The sequence below is a fragment of the Lipotes vexillifer genome, unplaced genomic scaffold (genome assembly GCF_000442215.2).
Source record: "Lipotes vexillifer unplaced genomic scaffold, Lipotes_vexillifer_v1.1 scaffold524, whole genome shotgun sequence".
Lineage (NCBI taxonomy): Eukaryota > Metazoa > Chordata > Mammalia > Artiodactyla > Lipotidae > Lipotes > Lipotes vexillifer.
In genome coordinates this window covers 1,142,000-1,161,915 of record NW_006774722.1, presented here as the reverse complement: position 1 = coordinate 1,161,915, position 19,916 = coordinate 1,142,000, and the positions used below count along the sequence as shown (strand labels likewise).

At 46.6% G+C, this 19,916-nt stretch overlaps 1 protein-coding gene across 1 annotated transcript in view; it reads left to right on the top strand.

Annotated features, from left to right (window-relative positions):
• The window catches only part of LOC103088246 (putative serine/threonine-protein phosphatase 4 regulatory subunit 1-like), a 53,215-nt gene that overhangs the window by 17,934 nt on the left and 15,365 nt on the right, over positions 1-19,916 (top strand). The window contains 6 exon segments of the mRNA XM_082930854.1: positions 8,106-8,213; positions 9,009-9,074; positions 10,980-11,039; positions 11,097-11,156; positions 11,696-11,880; positions 12,936-13,435. Coding sequence (XP_082786980.1) covers positions 8,106-8,213; positions 9,009-9,074; positions 10,980-11,039; positions 11,097-11,156; positions 11,696-11,880; positions 12,936-13,435 — 979 coding nt within the window.

The window sequence follows — 19,916 nt, the reverse complement described above, 5'->3', positions numbered from 1 at the left end:
GTATACGATGAAAGTAAGAGTGTAAGTACTGAATGTCTTCTACTTTTAGTAGTTAATTTTGTGGTATCCTTGGGTTTGTAGGATTCTGTACCCATTATGAAGTGATTATGCGAGCAAGGACTTCCTCCTTGCTTCTGGAACCCTTGTTCACAAACTAGCTGTTGACGAGCCGGTGCTGGCCTTCACGTGCCGCCCTTAGACTACGACCCAGCTTGTCCTCGGGCTTCTCCTTCGTGGGTCAGGGGAAGGTCACCCAAGGCCACCTTGTGTTCCGTAGCTGCCGCTCCCTCCCCAGGGACCGAGGCAGGGGTTGCTGCACCGGCCGGCCCTTAGTGTTGGCATCACAGAACTAAATAGCTCCAGGAATGTTCCAGCATTTTAGGAAAATACATAAGGATTTACAGAATCTTTAGCCTTAATTGTGAGTACAATAAGATATGGTTGTTTTCTTGGTTGAGAAAGAATGATGTTCGAAAAAGGAATTCTTTTTCAAAGTGGAAACATTATACACCATGGAGCTAGAAATTTGTAGTACAGCATCAGAACATGTGGTCATTATTCTTCATTTATGTAAAAGTTGTCCTCAACTATGAGTTAAAGGTCTGGCTTTTTTGACTAATTTATTTTTTTGCATATTCCATATGTTTATAAGATGAATCAGGCTGAAGAATAATTGATTATTAAAATTCAAATTCTTCAGGGTTCTATGATAAATTTCAAGTTTCCCTGTAAGAAATTAAATTCATTTTGCAGAATGAACCTGGATAATATCATTTAGTTGGGATACTTGGCAGTTGAGCGGTAAACTTTGCCAACTAGATCTTCTTTTTCATTTGAAAGTTGGTTAGGCTGGTTTCCAAAGCTACAACTGACAACCAAATATCTTATCCCTAAAGACTGCCAAATACCATGACAAATAATTTTAAAGGCGTTTTTGCGTGATTTTTATTTTGTTTCCAACCGCTCCATTCTTGTCAGCAATATTCTTCTTTTCTTTTGGTGAAGATATTTGGAAAATATAACAAGTCTTCAAAAAGCTCTCTTCACATTTCACTTGCAGAACAAATTAGTTCACATAAATTGCACTTTTTATTCAAAGTGGGTTGCCGATTTCATTACTTGAAATGTGCAAGCTTTTAAATGTGGCTGCAAAGAACAGAAATGGTCTTGAACCCTCCCCAGGTAGAGGCACATCTGCATTTCAGGGTACTTCTGGAAGATTGCCACTTCTCTTCCCTTAGGGCCCCAGGGGAAGCAGGATGTGGGGCTCCTTACCTGGCCCGTGTGTGCTTGGGTCAGACCCAGAAGCTGTTCTCTCTTCCCTTATTTCCTGGAGGTCAAGGAGTCTTGGAGGGGGTCTCACTCCAGAGTCCTGGAGTACAGAGGGTGCTGTTCTCTTTTCAGCTAGGAGATGACAGTACGATAGGGAGTGGATTTCATTCTTCAAGGGACGGAGGCCATGTGTGGGATTGGCAGAGCTTCCCCAGGAGGACAGCACTCTCCTTTAGCTGGTCTGAGTGACACCCCAAACACTGTGGCTACCAACATATATGTGTGAGGAGGTGACAGGTGAGAAAAGAAGCAAATTGCACTTCTCCGATGCCCTTGTATTTCGGGCTTTCTTTGCAGCCATATGGTGTGAATGTTGCTACGTCCACATGTCCATAAGCACACACTCTCGGAACAGTGCCGTTTTGAAGGAATTGCTTCTTGCTCCGAGGAAACGGCGTGCCTCTATAGACAAAATGTGCATCTATTTGTTAGCCTTTGCATTCCCTTTGGAAGTTACAATCAGTCGATTCTGATGTCAGCAACCCTAGTGTCTACATGATTGAGGGAATCGGAGCTAGCCAACTGGACATGTCCTGGGCATTTTAAAATTGAGTTATGCAGTGCAGGTTATGTGTATTATGTGTTGGTTTCTTATGTCCTGGTTTCTCAGATAAATGCGGTTTGTTCTGTGAAGTCTGTCTAATATGCCAGGCGACATTAGCGACTCCCTCCTCCACACACCCCGGAGGCTTGGTTCATATCTCTGTCTTCTGTCATTTAGCAATCGAACTGCGAACTTCATTTGTTTGTTTATTTCTCCTTCAAAATAGTGCGCTTCTTAAACAACAGGTGTCTTTCTGCCCTCGGCACCCAGCACAGTGCCAGGCCCAGAGTCAGTACTAAATAAATGTTAGTTGTTGAATGAATGAATTGGTAAAACCTGGAAGCGCTGTATCCTGTAATTATATCTAGACAGCATAAACAGGCCACCGGAGACCAATTATAATTCCTCTCGCTTGCAGGAAGGCCATTAGCATTCTGAGATTATAACTAATTGTCAGAAGCCTATTTTTCTCTCACAACACGTTTTCACATTAAGGCTTCCTCATGTTTTGTTGTCATTCCTAGTTTTGAGCTCATTTTTATTTGTGCATTTATTTAAAAAGAATGTTGTGGTTGTGTGCCATAAAGAATAGTTGGCCCCCAGCAACCAAGTGAAGATCGTCATTGCATACAAGTGGTTCCCAGGGCCACGGGAATGTCATTTCTTGTCGCTCGGAGTGCCGACTTTTTAACGATTCTGGATTTGTTGCACACGGGTAGTAATAGGTCGTGTGGGCGTGGCAGATGGAGAGGGCGGGTAGAGATGCCAGGCCCTCTTTAGTTGCCCGTCACCCTGGATATGAAGCCTTGTGGCTCATTTACGTGGCTGTCACTCTATGCAGTTCTGCCGAGCATCAGATCAGAAATATGTGTCTTCTAAATTCGGAAGACACAGCCTTTCCCTCATTTGTGTTGTGGGGATAGTTTCCTCTTCCCCCACCCCAGTTGGTTCTCTTTTCCCTCTTGTCTGCTATGTGCAGATTCCAAGTAGAATAGTGGGTGAACTGCTAACCAGGAGCTTGCTCTGCTGTTTAAAAAAAAAAAAAAAAAAGGCAGTGCTGTGCAGTGGGCAGAGCAGACATGAGGGATGGGAAGTCCTTCTTTCCTTTCTTCTTCCCTTTTTCTTTTTTGGAGGGGGGATGGGAGAGTTCTTTAAACATTTTGGGGGGTAATTTTTCATTCTGTCTTAATTTCAAACTTCTGGAAAAGTTGCAGGAGTGAACTCCTGTACATACTTTATCTCACTTCTCCAGTGGTTTATACTTATGTCTGTTTGTTTAATCACATCCTCTCTCTTTACACATCTGTGCACACACACAGATATATACATACACATACGTGTGTATATTTTTCTGAGCCATTTGAGAGTAAATTGGAGACATTGTGCCCCTTTACTCCTAAATACTTCAGTGATTTCCTTTTTAAAAACAAGGAAATTCTCTCCTAAACAACCATAGTACACTGATCAAAATCAGGAATTTTAACCCTGATACAATACTAATATCTCATCCATGGCTCATGTTCAAATATTGTCATTTGTCCAGGATCACACATTGCACTGAATTGTCGCATCTCCTCTGTCTCCTTGAACCTGGGGCAGATCTTGAGTCTTTCTCTGAATTTTGTTAACATTAACATGTTGGAAGAGGACAGGCCAGTGCTTTGGTGGAATGTCTCCCAATTTAGGTTTGTCCTATGTTTCCTCATGACTAGATTCAGGCTCTGCATTTCTGGCGGGATGCCCTGGAAGTAATGTTGTGTCCTTATGTGTCACGTTAGGAGGCCCAGGACTTCAGTTCGTCCTGAGATTGATGATGTTAACTCTGGTGACTTAGACAGAAGTGGTGTCTGCCAAGTTTCTCTGCACCGCTTTTCCCCTCTGGACATAATAAGGGGAGTTACTTTGCAGCTACACAAGTTTGCTGTTCATCAAACTTTCACCCACTAGTATTAGCATCCACTGACGATTCCCGCTGTCATTCTACTGTGAAGAGCGTTCCCTTCTCCATTATTTGCTGACATTTTGTTGAGATTTTCACATCTATATTCAAGTGGACTATTGTAAGCAATTTTCTTTTCCTGTTATGTTTTTGTCAGCTTTTAGAATCGGGGTTATTCTGGCTTCAAAAAATGAGTTGGGAAGTATTCCCTGCTCTTCTATTTTCTGAAAGATTTTTTTAAGATTGGTGTTATTTTGCCCTTAAATATTTGTTAGAATTCACCAGTAAAACCTCTGGTTGTAGGGTTTTCTTTGTGAGATGGTTTTTGATAACAGATTCAACACAGATATGGGCTATTCAGGCTTGTTATTTCATCTGTGTTATTGGGTAAGCTGTATATTTTAGGGAACTTATTAATTTCATCTAAGTTGTTAATTTATCAAGTTGCTGGGATAAAGTTGCTTACAATATTCCCTTACCTCTTTTTTTGTTTTGTTTTGGTTTGGTTTTTTTTTGCGGTACACAGGCCTCTCACTGTTGCGGCCTTTTCTGCTGTGGAGCACAGGCTCCGGACGCGCAGGCCCAGCAGCCACGGCCCATGGGCCTAGCCGCTCCGTGGCACGTGGGATCCTCCTGGACTGGGGCACGAACCTGCGACCCCTGCATGGGCAGGCGGACTCTCAACCACTGCGCCACCACGGAAGCCCCTCCCTTACCTCTTAATGCCTGGAAGATCTGTAGTTTTATCCCTTTCATTTATGATACTGGTAATTTCTACTGTTTATTATTTCCTTCCTTCTACTTACTTGAGTTCAATTTGCTTGTAGTTTTCCAGTTTCTTAAGGAGGAAGCTTAATATTTTTCAGCCTATCTTCTTGTCTACTTTAAGGGTTTAAAGCTACACATTTAATGTTTATATATTTGTGATGTATTGACTCTTTTACTAAGAAGTGACTTTCTTTATCACTAGTAGTAATCTGTATCTTGTAGTCCACTGTGATGTTACTGTAACCACTCCAGCATTCTTATGCTTACTGCCCATCATAGTATATTTGTTTACATCTCTTTACTCAAAACCTTATATGTCTTTACATTTAAAATGCTCCTGCTTTCATTAGCATAGAGTTTGGTCTTCCTTTTATAGCCAATCTGATAGTTTCTGCCTTTTAATTGGAGTGTTTATTCCATTTATGTTTAATGTAATTATTGATATATTTGAATTTAATTCTGCCATTTTGTTATTTGTTTTCCATTTGTGTCATTTGTTCTTCTGTTATTTCCTGCCTTTTCTTGGGCTAATTGGATATTTTTGTATACTGCACTTTAATTTCTCTATTGAGGATTTTCAAAAATGTAGGACCTTGCAACATCGTAGCTCCCTTCACCCTCTCCTCCTCTGTGCCGTGGTTGTCATATACATTTTGACATGTACATCACATGATGATCCTGGTAACGTGGTATTATAATTTTAGATTTGAACAATTCTATCTTTGGGAGAAAGTAAGAAAAGGGAAAAAATGCATAGTCCTTTATACCCGCATTTTTACCATTTTTGGTGCTCTTGCTTCCTTTCCTAGGTCTGAGTTTCCATCTGGTATCCTTTCCCTGCAGCCTGAAGAACTTCCTTTAATACTTTTTTTGAATTTGGTTGGCTGCTGATGAAACCTCCCAGTTTTAATCGGAAAATGTCTTTATTTTGCCTTCATTTTTGAATGATAGTTTTACTGGATATAGAATTGAGGTTTGTTTTTGTTTTTCCTTGCAGCACTGTTGTCTCCTGGGGAAGTCAGCTGTCATTCATATCATACTCCTGTGTGGAAAATATCCTATTTGGGCAGTTTTTGGCTATTGTTCCTTTAGGTGCTTTTTCTCTCTTTCTCCTTTCAGTCCGGGCCTTATAAAGTTGGGACCCTTGATATTGTCCCAACAACAGGTCTTTGAGGTTCTGTTTTTGTTTGTTTGTTTTGTTTATTTAAGTAATTTTTGTCTCTGATGTTCAGATTTAGTGATCTTCATTGATCTGTTTTTAAGTTTGGTGACTCTTTCTGTCATCTCCAGTCTATTAGCCCTTTCCATTAAATTTTTCATTTCAGTTATTGTCGTTTTCAGCTCTAGAGTTTCCGTTTTGACCTTTTAAAAAAATATTTATTTATTTTTTTATTTATGGCTACGTTGGGTCTTAGTTGCAGCACGCAGGATCTTTCATTGTGGCAGGTGGGATCTTTTGTTGTGGTGTGCGGATTCTCTAGTTGTGGCGCATGGGTTCCAGAGCACACGGGGTCAGCAGTTGCGGTGTGTGTGCTTAGTTGCCTCATGGCACGTGGGACCGTAGTTCCCTGACCAGGGATCGAACCTGCATCCTCTGGATTGGAAGGTGGATTCTTAACCACTAGACCCCCAGGGGAGTCCCCATTTTGACCTTTTTTTATAGTTTATATATCTCTATGATGTAGAGATTCCCTGTATGTTCTTTATGCTTGTATTTTCTTCTCATCCTTGAATATATTTATAAAAGCTCCTTGAAAGTGACTGTCTGGTGGCTGCAACATTTGGATCATCTTGGTGTTGATTTCTGTTGATTGATTTTTTCTTTATTATGGGTCACTTTTTCCTCTTAATACATAGTTATTTTTAATTGAATACTGGACATTAAAAATGATACACTACAGAGATCTGGATTCTGTTTTATTTCTCTAAAGTGATTTTTTACATAGCAGGCAGTAATCTTGTCTGATCTCCAACTCCCAGCTGTCTCCTTTGTGGTGAGCAGCAGCTGACGCCTCTGCTCAGTTTGTTTAGTTTCTGGCTGCTGCTTTTCTGCTGGGTCCCTGGGGTCTCCCCATATATGTGTAGTTTAGCAGCAGCCAAGGATCTCAGCAAAATATAGACACAGATTTTGGACCTTATTTGCAAATTTCTCCTGTTGCAGTTCATCTTTTAAGGACAGCCTCTGCTCTAGTTTCTGCCTTTTGGTTGCTCTCCAGTACTCTTAAATTAATTTTTTTCAATGTTTTTTTCAAGATTCTGTAATTGTTATCTGTAAGAGCGCAAGTCTGACCAAGCTACAGTGTTATTACCAGAAGTCTTGATTCTTTCTTATAGTTTCCATTTCTTTGGTGAGATTTCCTATCTGTTCATTTGTTATGACTCTATTTGCCTTTTAGTTCTTGAACATATTTATAATAGCTCTTTAAAGTCCTTTTAAAGTCCACTAATTCTAACATCTGGATCTTCTGTGGATTTGTTTCTAGTGATTGAGATTTTTCTTGAATGTAAGTCACATTTTCCCATTTGTTCTCACGTCTGTGACTAATGTATCTTCTCGATGAAACATTGCAGAAACTCTGGATTCTGTGTTTTTCCTCTGAAGAGTGTTGACTTTGTTCTAGCAAACAGTTCAGGTTCTGTTTCCTTTGCAGTTCTCGGCAGCTGAAACCACACAGATCCTTCTGCCTTCAAGCTATTGCTTTGCTCTGTGAAACTCACTATCTCCCCTGTGCCCACGTGGTGCTGAGATCAGCCAAAGATAAGAGTAGGATTTAATCAGAGGTGGGGGCTCTCCCTTCTTTAGCTCCCTTCCTCCATCCTTCCCTCCCTCCCAGGATTTCTACCCTAACTTTCCAGCCTCCCTGGCCACCTCCGTCTCTGTCCTCTGACTTCTCAAGCCAGTAAAATGGTAGCTTTTACTTGGAAGTCCAGCTACCCCACGTGGCTGTACAGAATGAAGGATGCCCCAGGCAGAAAGGCAGCAGCAAGCAGTGCATGTTGTACCCAGTGTGGTTTCCCCTCTCAAGGGTCTGCTTCCCTTTAGTCCCTACCAATGTTTGGTTAGTCTTCAGTGATCGCCTGTGAGCCATCTTTTATGCTTTGTCCAGCTGTTACTGTATGTCCCACCTCACTACTCTTTGGTTTTGGTAACATGACTTAACCTCTTTGAGCGTTAGTTTCCTTATCTGGAAAAATGAAGATAAATGATACTCATGTCATAGGGTTTGAGGAACATGAAATAGGTAATGCACATAAATTGTTCATCCACGTGTCAGGCACATGGTAGGCACCTGGCAAATGGTAACTCTTCACCTTTAGACAAACCGTATCTGAGTAAAACTTGAAAACTATTGGCCTTCTATTGATATAACTTGACAAAATGCAAAAGAAGGTGTTCTCTGTTTTGACCTCTTGGGTATTTTGGCAATATTTTTGATATTAGCTTTCGGTATCCAGTTAGTGATATGTGAGACATTTATGCTTTGGTATTCCAAGTGACCCAGGTTTTCTTGTTATTTGTAGGTAATCTACAAGCTGGCATCAGTGCTGAGCAAGAGCACGGTTGAACGCCTGCTGCTCCCTCGATTCTGTGAGCTGTGTGATGATGGGAAGCTCGTTCAAGTTCGGAAGGTGGGAACGTACAGTTTCAAAACTTGAAAAATTCAAAAAGTTAAACAAGATTCAAAATTGATTCCTTTAAAGTGCCTGGACTTCCTCAGTAGACACAGTCTGGATGAAAAACGTGGCCAGTGTGAACTGTGTAAGGAAAACAGTGAACACTGTTGCCGGTTTTCCCTGCCATCTGGGCATCTGTGGAGACGTAGGGTTAGACTCCGTGAGGGTAACCCTCTTGGGCACAGGAGGAAGAGACATTGGTGGCTTGTGCTTCAGTGCTGGGGCCCAGGCGTGCAAGGCCTTTCATCACTGGGGCTGACTGGCTCCAGGACCCTCGCATGTTTGCTGTACCTTCCAACTGCACCCCCTGCACTGCCCTCCCCGTTTATCGCTCGTCACTCGGTTGTCATATTCTTCCTTCTGAAGACCATTGCCAGCCCCCTCCCCGAGCAGCCTCACCGTCCACCTTGCTGTGCAGCTGCCCATCTTCCCTGTGGTCTCCCTTCGTGACGCAGAGGCAAGGAGCTGGGTCTCATTTACCATGCAGAGGACATTAAGGGTCTCTTTTGCTCTAGTGCTAACCAAAAGCATTATGTATTGAGATGATGAGGAGCCACAGCGTCCTAGCGTGTGGTGCTCTATTGTAAATCTTCTGTTTCCAGTGCAGTGGAGGCACCGGGCTCAGTAAGTGCTTGTTAGCTGCCCGACCAGAGGACTCGTTGCTCTCAAGGCTCCTGCTTGTTAGTTTTCACAATTTGTTAAGACAAAAAGAAATCGGAGAATAATGAGTATGCCTTTTGCCTTTTTAAGGTATGTGCCACAGATTTTGGTGATATTTGTCATGCTGTCAGACAAGAAGCCACTGAGAAATTTTTGGTATGTGATGTTTTGCCCGCTGTAGTTGCTGATGCACTTCTTAGGGTACTTTTGAAATTAGTGGTGAAGTTTTTTTTTTTTTTTTTTTTATAAATTTATTTATTTATTTTTGGCTGCATTGGGTCTTCGTTGCTGTGTGCAGGCTTTCTCTAGTTGTGGCGAGTGGGGGCTACGCTTCATTGCAGTGCGTGGGCTTCTCATTGCGGTGGCTTCTCTTGTTGCGGAGCACAGGCTCTAGCCGCACGGGCTTCAGTAGCTGTGGCTCAAAGGCTCTAGAGCACAGGCTCAGTAGTTGTGGCGCGCGGGCTTAGTTGCTCCGCGGCATGTGGGATCTTCCCGGACCAGGGCTCAAACCCCAGTCTCCTGCATTGGCAGGCGGATTCTTAACCACTGCGCCACCAGGGAAGCCCAGTGGTGAAGTTTTGTATTTATGAGTCTGTTACTTTGGAATGGCAGCTCAGTTTTGCATCCATCAGTTTCAGGTTTCTTGACTCCTGAAGCTTACATCTCTTCTAAGCCTCAGGCAGCTGGTGTGTGGGATGCTGCAGGGGCAGCCCCGCCCTCTTCCCCGGGGACTTCTGCTGTGGCTTCCTCACCGCTCGCTTTGCCCCCCGCCCCCCGGCTCTTCTCACTGTCTAAGCCGCCCTCTGTCCCTTCTTGACTGCTCTTTCTAGAACACTACTCCACCACCTCGCTCCTGGGTTTCAGAACCTGTGGGATTTTTTTCTTGGTTTACAGATTAAAATCCAGACCCTTGTTGACCCCTCAGTTCCCTTCACAAGTACCTTTCCTGCCTCACCTCCACGCGCCTCCCTTGGGTCTGAACGCCGCCCTGACCTTCGGTTGTGCATCTGAACCGCAGGGAGGGAGAAAGGGGGCACGGCCAGGGTCTGTATTTTTGCTGAAGTCCCTGGTGATTCTCAGCACAACAGTCTGGAGAACCACGTCACCAGGCAGCCGGGGGACTCTTCAGGGACTTGCAGCTAGCTCTCTGCTCTCGTGCACCTCCCTGCCCCTGCTCATTACTGCCCGTCTCCTTCCAGAGGCTTCCCTGCCTGGCGGGGGGACCCTACTCACACTTCACACCCAGCTTGCGTGTGCATTTGCCTCTGTCAAGTTCCTTCCCTGTCTGGACTCACCTACCCGCTGGGTCAGAGAGAGTTAATTTCTCCCTTTTCAGCATTCCATGACGTTCTGTTCAGAGTGCTTGCGTGGCCCCCACCACGCCTCATTGCAGCGTTGCTGACGGGGACTTCACTCCATCACGTTCATCTTTGCTTCTCCACTGCCCACCCAGTACCAGGCCCCCGGAGAACTGTGCTAAGTAAGCACTTGCCACTTTTACATGACAGGGCGGACTACCTGTATGGCTGGAATACGACTAGTTTAACTGAAGCGCCGCACATTTATGGTCACACCGAGGAGGACCGATGTGAACTTGTAAATGGACTCACAACCGTGTATATCCAGGGCGATGACAATCCATTGCATTCCACTGCACGCAGTGTGTGTTCCGTGGACTGGAACTATTGGTGGTACTGTGAGGTTTCAACAGTATGCCTTCTTTCACTAAAGTACCCCAGCCAAAGACCGCGGGACCTGGATGGGGCCGCTAGTTGGGGAATCCACAAGTGCAAAGTCATTCACAATTCTTCTCTACACGTCACAGGCGCATATCAGTCATTCAGCCTTTGGGGAGGTTTTCTGCATTATCTTGTTGAATTTAACGCAGTCATTTACTAGGATTAAGAGGTAAAGGAAGTTACTTGTGTTTGTTTCAGACGATTCCTTTTGGACTCATAGCTAGTTCCCTTCTGTGTCATTAACTTAAGGCTCTGCCTTAAATACATCATTGAAACAGGTCTGCCCTTCCTTCGGGCGGCATGGTTTTGTTTGCTTTGGTAGCTCCCGAAGCTTTTTGAGCTCTGCTCAGACAATGCATGGGGGATGGGGAAAGCCTGTGCGGTCTGGTCTGCTTCATGGCCGCGTCCCACAACACGCCCCCCCCCCCCCCCCCCCGAGGGCCGCCGGGCCAGGCTCTCAGCGCTCTTTATCGCACTGATCAGTGACCCCTGTCGACGGGTGAGTGCGGCCACTCGCAGGCCTCCGTGTGGCTTTGGACTTGGCACTGTGTACTGTGTCTTTTCAGTAACGGATTGGCATATTTAGACTTTGTGAGGATTATTAGGGCACCTAAAATCTCAGAAGCCTGGTGTGTAGTAAGAAAGTAGCACACGCCTCAGCATTCATAGCAAACGAATATCACAGAAATGAGAAGGGAGGAGGAGAAAGCTGTAACTGTATCGTTGCCTTTTCTGTTATGATCATAAACATGCCCGTAATGATGAATAAGGTCTGTTCAGATGCTTTACAAAGTCTGGAATTATTTGATGTGGAATTAATATTCTGGCAGCATACAAACTACATGATGGCACTAAATGTTTCCTGATTTTCTGTTGAAAAATAGTTTACTTGGAACTTAGGGACTGCCTTAGAAAGCAATACATCTGCTTAGACATAATGTGGCGGACAGTGAATTGTCTGGTGATCAGGCATCTGTTCAGCCTGGGATCAGACCTGGCCGGCACCGCGTCCACCGCGCCCTTCTCCTCTGGTTTCAGGTGCGCCAGGCTGCCTTCCAGTCCCCGGGCCCCGCCATCTTCACCTTTGCCAGCCCCTCCAGGGCTGTCCTTCATATTCGAGAAGATGGCACCCTGAGCATCCGACCACCGGCTCCGGATTTGGACTCGGGTTTCACCTCCGGGTCACTGGGTGCAGGCAGCCACGGCAACATGTCCTCAGCCTGGTAAGTTTCGGCTGGGGTAATTATCAGGATCCTGGCTTCACCTCAAGCATCCACCTAAAATTCTAGCAATTATCTTGTCTGGAGCTTTAGTAACAGTGACCTTCTGGGCAAGATGGAATATTAGAGCTTTAATTATGTAAAGAAGCAAAAAGTAATTGCAATAATGATTTTGAAACATGACTACTGGGTTATAAATAATGAAGCTACTGTGTCTCCTAAATTTAGATAAAATATTCATTCAGAGTTGTGATTAAATAACCTATAAAGAAAATTTTCTCTTACTTTTTGATTAATGAAGTTCTTTGGATAATTTACACAGGGAAAATGTGAAGTCTGCCCAATAGAATTTTGTGCCGTAGGATTTTTCATGCACGCGAAGGTGACGTTCCTGACTCACCGTTAGTAGGGCCCACACTGTTCTTCTCGTAAGTTCTAGTGACTGATCTCGGGTTTTTTCCTGTTTCCTCAGAAGACGATGGGTGCATACTAAGCAGGCCATTCGAGGTAGTTTACAAGCATCTCTCCATTGCGAATATTCCTCCTCAGCAGCGTGAGAGGAGGTGATTCACATCTCGGATGGCACGGATGCTTCGTAAGATTGGTGCATCCTCCTCTCCATCTTTCTCCGCCAAAATGCATTGAATTCTTGCTGAAGGTCAGGCCTGTGTGCCACATCTTCGTCATCAAGACTTTCCAAGTGGTTCACAAACAGCCAGTTCTTAGCAGCTCTAGCACCTTTTATTTTCTAATGCCTGCCCCCTGGTGGAGGTACTGATGAGCAGTAAGTGCATGAAATCTCGCCACGGAAGGGGTGCCCGCGGAAGCCAGGGCTGATGCACCACTTGAATGTAATGGAGGGATTGGGTGAACCTTCCTGTGGCATTTTCAGTGCTTGTAATACTCCCAGTGGGGCAGAGGGCACTGACTGGACCTCTTATCCTCTGTGAGGTTATCAACTTCTGGCACTGGAAGACACGGGAGGCTGGGTGGCCAGGTAGAGAGGAGGACTGGCTTCGCGAGGGTGGGGGTCTGAGGTTTCTCCATTTGACTTCTAGTCTATTGCACACGGTGCTAAAAATTCTCTTCCCTCAATTTAAACTAGCTCAACAAAGCCAGGCCAGACAGGGCCCGCTCTACCCCCGGAAGGCGCATCCACGGACACCAGCAATTTTCCGTGCGTCAGTAGCTCCTCCAATTGGCCTGACGGAGAACCCAACGGAAGACTCTGTCTTGGCTGGAGCCGAGGTGACCAGGCTTTCCCCCGAGGCCACGAAGCTCCCCAGTATTAACGACCTCCCTGTCAACAGCCATCCTGGACCAGACTCCTGGGCCCGCCCGGGGAGTCCTGAGGACGTTTTCAATAATTTCCTTTATTGGCGAACTCCTCTCCCTGACATAAGCAAGGACTTAGAGCTGCTCCTGAGCAAGGCTGGCCCACAGGAGGAAGGTGGCGGCACACCCGAGGCCGTGCATGGAAGCTGTGTGGCTAGGAGCGAGATTCAGAGAGTCCTGGATGGTTTGCAGGAGCATATGATGAACGATCCAGATGTGCAAGGTAGCTGTTGTCCACAGTAATGAAAGAGAAAACGGGATCTTTCTGGATTGTGTGTCACCCGGGCCCGTGTGGTTGTCCATGTGTGCGTACTTCCCTCGATCGACCCTGCGCACCCACCACAGGGGCGCCTGGCCCAGTCTCCGCACAGCCCTCACGCCGGGGATCCTGCTGTTGCAGGTCTCTGCAAGGGTTTTGCCTCCTTGCTTTTCAGCCGTGTGACCCGGTTCTCAGATAAAAGCGGCTAGTTCTCGGGCGTGTCTGGAGCGGTGGAAATTTTATTAGCTCCTTGGGCACGGTTCTGTTTCTCGCTGTGTGACAAAGCCCTTTCTAGTTACGAACAGCCAAGGACGGTGCTCCTTTTGGAGCCTGTTAACTCACCTAAACCTTAAGGTTTTTCCCTTTGTACAGCCAGGAAGAGCACGACTTCTTCTTTGGGGTATTTTTCATTCTGTGACTAGTGTCCCCACAGAGCGTCTGATCTGGGAGCCAGGCCTTGCAGTCCAGATCCAGCACCATGCCTCTTCTTTCTCTAAACAGGGCTATATTTGTATTCTTCCCTGAGTTGGGGAAATTGGAAAAAACAGCACTTGCCGCTGTTGCCGGGCAAAGATGTGTGAAGCTTTCGGGAAAGGAAGTGTGAAAATCCAGTTAGCCCTGTGATTATTCTTTGTCTTGAAATTTATAAAGGAAATTAAGTCAGTGTTTGCTGAAGGAATGAGCACATGTAACATATCGCTTCTAATTGTTATAGACAAAGGTCTCTTTTTGGAAAACACATTTCTAAAGCTGCATTATTCAGTGCTTGGACCCGGGCTGGGTGCTGGGGCAGTAATGCCGGACGTGAAGCCCTTAGGGTCTGGTTGAGGGGATTATGGAAACAACCACCCGGCATAGGGAGTGGCACGGGCTGGGGCAGGGGTGGGCAGCACAGGGCAGGAAGCCGGTCCTGCCTGTGGGGGGAGGAAGCATCTGGCAGAAGACGTTGCAGAGCAGCTGACGTTTGACGTGGGCTTTAGGCTACGGCCAGGACTCCATCATCTCGAGAAGTCGAGGGTTGAGTTTCAGAGGTTTCTTCCAGTTTCCTGAAATCGTTGTTTGTAAAATCGTGTGTGCATATGCAGACTTAATTTCTTTGTAAGGAAGGACCCCGCAGTTTTCATCAGCACTCAAAGGGATCTGGGACCCCAGAAGATTGAGAAATAAACTACCCGTTGGGTATTTGTGAACTGGCCATGGCTGAAAATGTCACTCAGACCCCTGGAAAGGGCCTCGGGTGCGCTAAGGAGGTGGCACCTTGCCCTGGGCCCAGTGGGGAGCCCTTGCAAGCTCTAAACATTTTAAGGACTCTTGTTGAATTGAACTAGTAGAAAACAGGATGCAGGCAGTAGTGTGTGGGTGTGTGTGTGTGTGTGTGTGTGTGTGTGTGTGTGTGGAGGCTGGAGACATGGAAACATCAGTTTGTGTTTACAGAAAGGCATGTGAACTATGTTGTCTTCACTGTTCTATGTTGTCTTCACTGTTAGGAGAGTCTCGAATAGCCGTGCTGTGGACAGAAGGAACGAGTAGCGCTCGGGGCTGGGTGAACGCGGTCTTTACTCGTCGGTGTGGACGGGGATGGATTGATCCGAGCACGCGCGTGCGTGTATATGCGTGTGGCAGAGCAACGGCCGCCCTGGTTTATAAATGGGGGATGGGACCCCCCCCCCATGTTGCTGGGCCTCCCAGACAGCAGCGTTCAGGAACATCGTGTTGTCTTTCTGTGAAGGATGATGGAATTGAACTCTGATTTTCCTAACTGAGGCTTTTCGAGTTCAGGTTTGACGCTCTGTGTGTGGCTGGCATTTAGTTGGAATAAAGTTAATGGCTGTAAACATCAGCGCCTCGGTGAGAGCTCGCGCCGGGCGACCGACGTCCAGAAGGGGAGGGCTTGTGCAGTGCGTCCACGTCCAGCCTGTCTTGTTGTGAGTGAATCCCTACAAACCAAATAAAGTTATTAAAATTCTTGGAACTTCTCTTCCTGCAGCTCAAGTTCAGGTATTGTCAGCTGCACTGATTGCCACACAGCTAGACTCTGTGAATGAGCCCAAGCGCCCACCGACAGAGGGCTCAAGGAGGTGTCCATTTCAGATCCCAGCCCAGCCTCTGGCAGTCAGCCGGCCCCGTCGGCTTCACCCCCGCAGAATGAGCTCGCCGCGGCCAGGACGTTACAAAGCACAGTGAGTCTTTGCCCTCTCCCTCAGCCACCAAGGATGTGACAGAAATCACGCAGCTGCGTTTTCTTTTATTAATATATCCTGGCAGAATTGATAAATGGCACGTTTAATTTTATTCTTAAGGTCATGGTTTGGATAACTAGACAACGAATCAACCAGGTGATTGGTAACCCCGACTCTCCTCTGCAAAACAAACGTGGGGGGGGCTTCCCTGGTGGCGCAGCGGTTGGGGGTCCGCCTGCCGATGCAGGGGACGCGGGTTCGTGCCCCGGTCCGGGAGGATCCCTTACTCGTCGGTGTGGACGGGGATGGATTGATCCCAGCACGCGCGTGCGTGTATATGCGTGTGGCAGAGCAACGGCCGCCCTGGTTTATAAATGGGGGGGGCCCCCCCCCCCCCATGTTGCTGGGCCTCCCAGACAGCAGCGTTCAGGAACATCGTGTTGTCTTTCTGTGAAGGATGATGGAATTGAACTCTGATTTTCCTAACTGAGGCTTTTCGAGTTCAGGTTTGACGCTCTGTGTGTGGCTGGCATTTAGTTGGAATAAAGTTAATGGCTGTAAACATCAGCGCCTCGGTGAGAGCTCGCGCCGGGCGACCGACGTCCAGAAGGGGAGGGCTTGTGCAGTGCGTCCACGTCCAGCCTGTCTTGTTGTGAGTGAATCCCTACAAACCAAATAAAGTTATTAAAATTCTTGGAACTTCTCTTCCTGCAGCTCAAGTTCAGGTATTGTCAGCTGCACTGATTGCCACACAGCTAGACTCTGTGAATGAGCCCAAGCGCCCACCGACAGAGGGCTCAAGGAGGTGTCCATTTCAGATCCCAGCCCAGCCTCTGGCAGTCAGCCGGCCCCGTCGGCTTCACCCCCGCAGAATGAGCTCGCCGCGGCCAGGACGTTACAAAGCACAGTGAGTCTTTGCCCTCTCCCTCAGCCACCAAGGATGTGACAGAAATCACGCAGCTGCGTTTTCTTTTATTAATATATCCTGGCAGAATTGATAAATGGCACGTTTAATTTTATTCTTAAGGTCATGGTTTGGATAACTAGACAACGAATCAACCAGGTGATTGGTAACCCCGACTCTCCTCTGCAAAACAAACGTGGGGGGGGCTTCCCTGGTGGCGCAGCGGTTGGGGGTCCGCCTGCCGATGCAGGGGACGCGGGTTCGTGCCCCGGTCCGGGAGGATCCCACGTGCCGCGGAGCGGCTGGGCCCGTGAGCCACGGCCGCTGAGCCTGCGCGTCTGGAGCCTGTGCTCCGCAACGGGAGAGGCCACAGCGGTGAGAGGCCCGCGTACCGCGGAAAAAAAAAAAAAAAAGAAAAGAAAAAAACAAACGTGGGAGAACAAAAGCACCTTCCCTCTTCTCCAAAGACAACCTGGTTCTTTGGGGGGATTAACCGTCTAAATGCTCTGTTTCACTGCTAAACCGACGCTTATATCTTTCAGTAGCAAGGGGAGGTGAATTCATGCAACTCCTAGAATATAAATTTGACAGTGACCTTTGAGATTGCACATTACCTCCAGCCCGTCCTGTGGGCCTCCTTTAAGCCGTGCTTGCTCAGGAGTGGTGCTGGATGCCGTTTCTCGGAGGGGAGATTTTTTTTTTTTTTTTGCGGTACGCGGGCCTCTCACTGTTGTGGCCTCTCCCGTTGCGGAGCACAGGCTCCAGACGCGCAGGCTCAGCGGCCGTGGCTCACGGGCCCAGCCGCTCCGCGGCATGTGGGATCTTCCCAGACCGGGGCGTGAACCCGTGTCCCCTGCATCAGCAGGTGGACTCTCAACCACTGCGCCACCTGGGAAGCCCTTGGAGGGGAGATTTTGAGAAGACAAGTAGCTCACTACTTTTTCTCCTCTAGTCTGGAACGAACCCCCGTGAGGCTGGGACTCCGTGTTTGGGGTGAAAAGGAAGCCTGGCACTTATTTCTCACCTTGAGTTTCTCTAGCTTTCCAGCTCGCTCGTGGTAGGAGGCTCTGATGCCTTCCTAATTCCTACTAAACTCACACATGGACCCCTTTGAGTTGGGGTCCTTCACAGGTAGTGGTGAGACTAGCGAATTAAAATTAGCAAGGGGTCTGTGATCGTAAAGTCATGATGTGTGGGCACCCTCTCATTTTCATGTGCCACGATGGAGAATCTCTTCAAACTTGTGGTCTCCAGGGTCAGAATACCAGTTGTTTCTCCATTCACACAGTTTATATTTTGATGTCCGTGATTAAACTAACTTATCACCTCCTTTTACCCCCTTGGTCTGCTCCAGTGAAGCTAAACAAAAGACGAATTAAAAAAGCCCAAATATAAAATGTTCAAGGGTTACTAAGGTTGCCTTTGATTAGTAGGGAATGAGATGATATCCTGTTTTGCTGATTTGCTTCAAAAAATAGGCAAGAAAGCTCACGTTGTTACCTTTGTTACCTGGAGTATAAAGATCACCTGTGTTAAGCAGAAAGGTGTCGTCGCGTTTACCTTCGTGGGAGATGTGATGGTATTCGGGCTTCTTCGTCATATACAGAAGTGAAAAAAGGAAAAGAGAGAACAGATTCCTCCAAGTTGGCTGTCTTGAGTGAAGGATCTTAAAGGGGCCTGTATAACTGGGCTTTTGGTTTATGGCAATGGATGTCAGGCCTCTTGAATTTGACTCTTAGGTTCCTAAGGGATCAGGCAGGATGCCTCTAGTTGCAAAAGAAGGAAAAAGAAACAAAAAAACTCAGAGCTTAAGCAATGAGGACAGAAGAGGAGGTGAGGCTGGGAGGCTGGGAGGCTGGTCGCCCTCGGCCCTCGCGTTGACCTTGGTCCAGCTCCCACTCCGCCATCTTCATGCACCAACTTGGTCCCGAGATGCCCAGGGGAAGGAGGGGCCTGTTTCTTCCCGCTTGTCTCTTTTGTCTGCCAGGTAGTTTTCTGGGGAAATGACCTCCCGATTCCTTCTGGGGTTGCCTTGACTTGGGGTGGTTTACTTAAACCTTAAGTAAACCTTGGCTCCTGGAATAAGTGCTGTATGTAACTACGGCACCGAAGACTTTGGAATAAAATTAATTCCTAGAAGAAGAATAATGATCTATTATTTATTAAAATCTATATGAATTTATTAACTTGGAAAAATTGGGGTCTTAGGTTATCATACAAAATATTGTATGTACAGAATATCATACAAAAATATTTCTGTTTCATCGTGTCCTCTGTTAAAATAAGCAGTACATTTCAGTGAAAACCTTGGGAATTGAAGGCTCTGGTGGCGTGTGCCTCAGAGCAAACGAAGCCCCTATCCGTGTATTAATCGACTTCCTGGATCATATATTGAGCTGATTTGTCAGAATCCACTAAGCTGGTAGACAGTGTGACATTTCACGTGCAAGTAGGAAAATCCGTGCTATGGTTGAAGGAGAAGGGTCAGGTCCATCTCAGTTAATGTTAATCAATGACCAGAGACCAATATGTCACCGCTGGATGGTCCAGCTCATTTTAATTGCTAACCTAATGTAAAGGTTCATCAGCAAACAGTAGAGGTATTTGTACATGTGAAAATTGAGAACAGTTCTCTAACTAAATACCCTTTCATCAGCCACATCTTTTCACTCAGATTAAATGGGTCCCCCCCCCCCGCCGCCTCTCCATCCTCTGTCTGGAGTCTGGAGCGCTGTACTCTCTCATCCCTGAGAAATGCTGGAGGTGCTCTTCACCATTTCTTGCAGACCTCGCCCTGCCTTCCGGAGTGGCCTCTGCTTTAAACATGCGACCGTTACCTAAGGGCATCAGCTAACCACACCGGGGACCCTGGGACCTAAAGCAGGGTAAATACAGACTCGAGTTGTTGGTACTCACCAACAAGAGCCTGTCTTTTGTAAGGGCCTCAAGCAGTCTTGAAATTAAAATGCACTTGAAATGACTGACCTATATGGTATCATCCACAACTGTGCAGATGTATTTTTTCACATCTGGAGGGACACCATTGACTTCAGGGGAGCTGTGGTCTTGGTCTGCAGAAGTCATTTTGGGCCTTGAAAGGGGATTCTTCGAAGGGGGAGTGGTAGGACAGCTTCCTCCTTTGGACTACGTTGGTCATGTGCCCGATCAACTCTGCAGGGTCCAGGTGAACCTGGCAGTGGAACCAGTGACCATTTGGAGACTGACCAGAGGCATGGCTGCAGCCCACTTGAAGAGGATACATCTAAATCACAGGTTCGTTCCTTGAAAAGAAAAACAACTCAAAACTGCATTTTCTGGAAGTTAAATTGAAGAACGGCTGTTGGAACCGAACGCCGCTCTT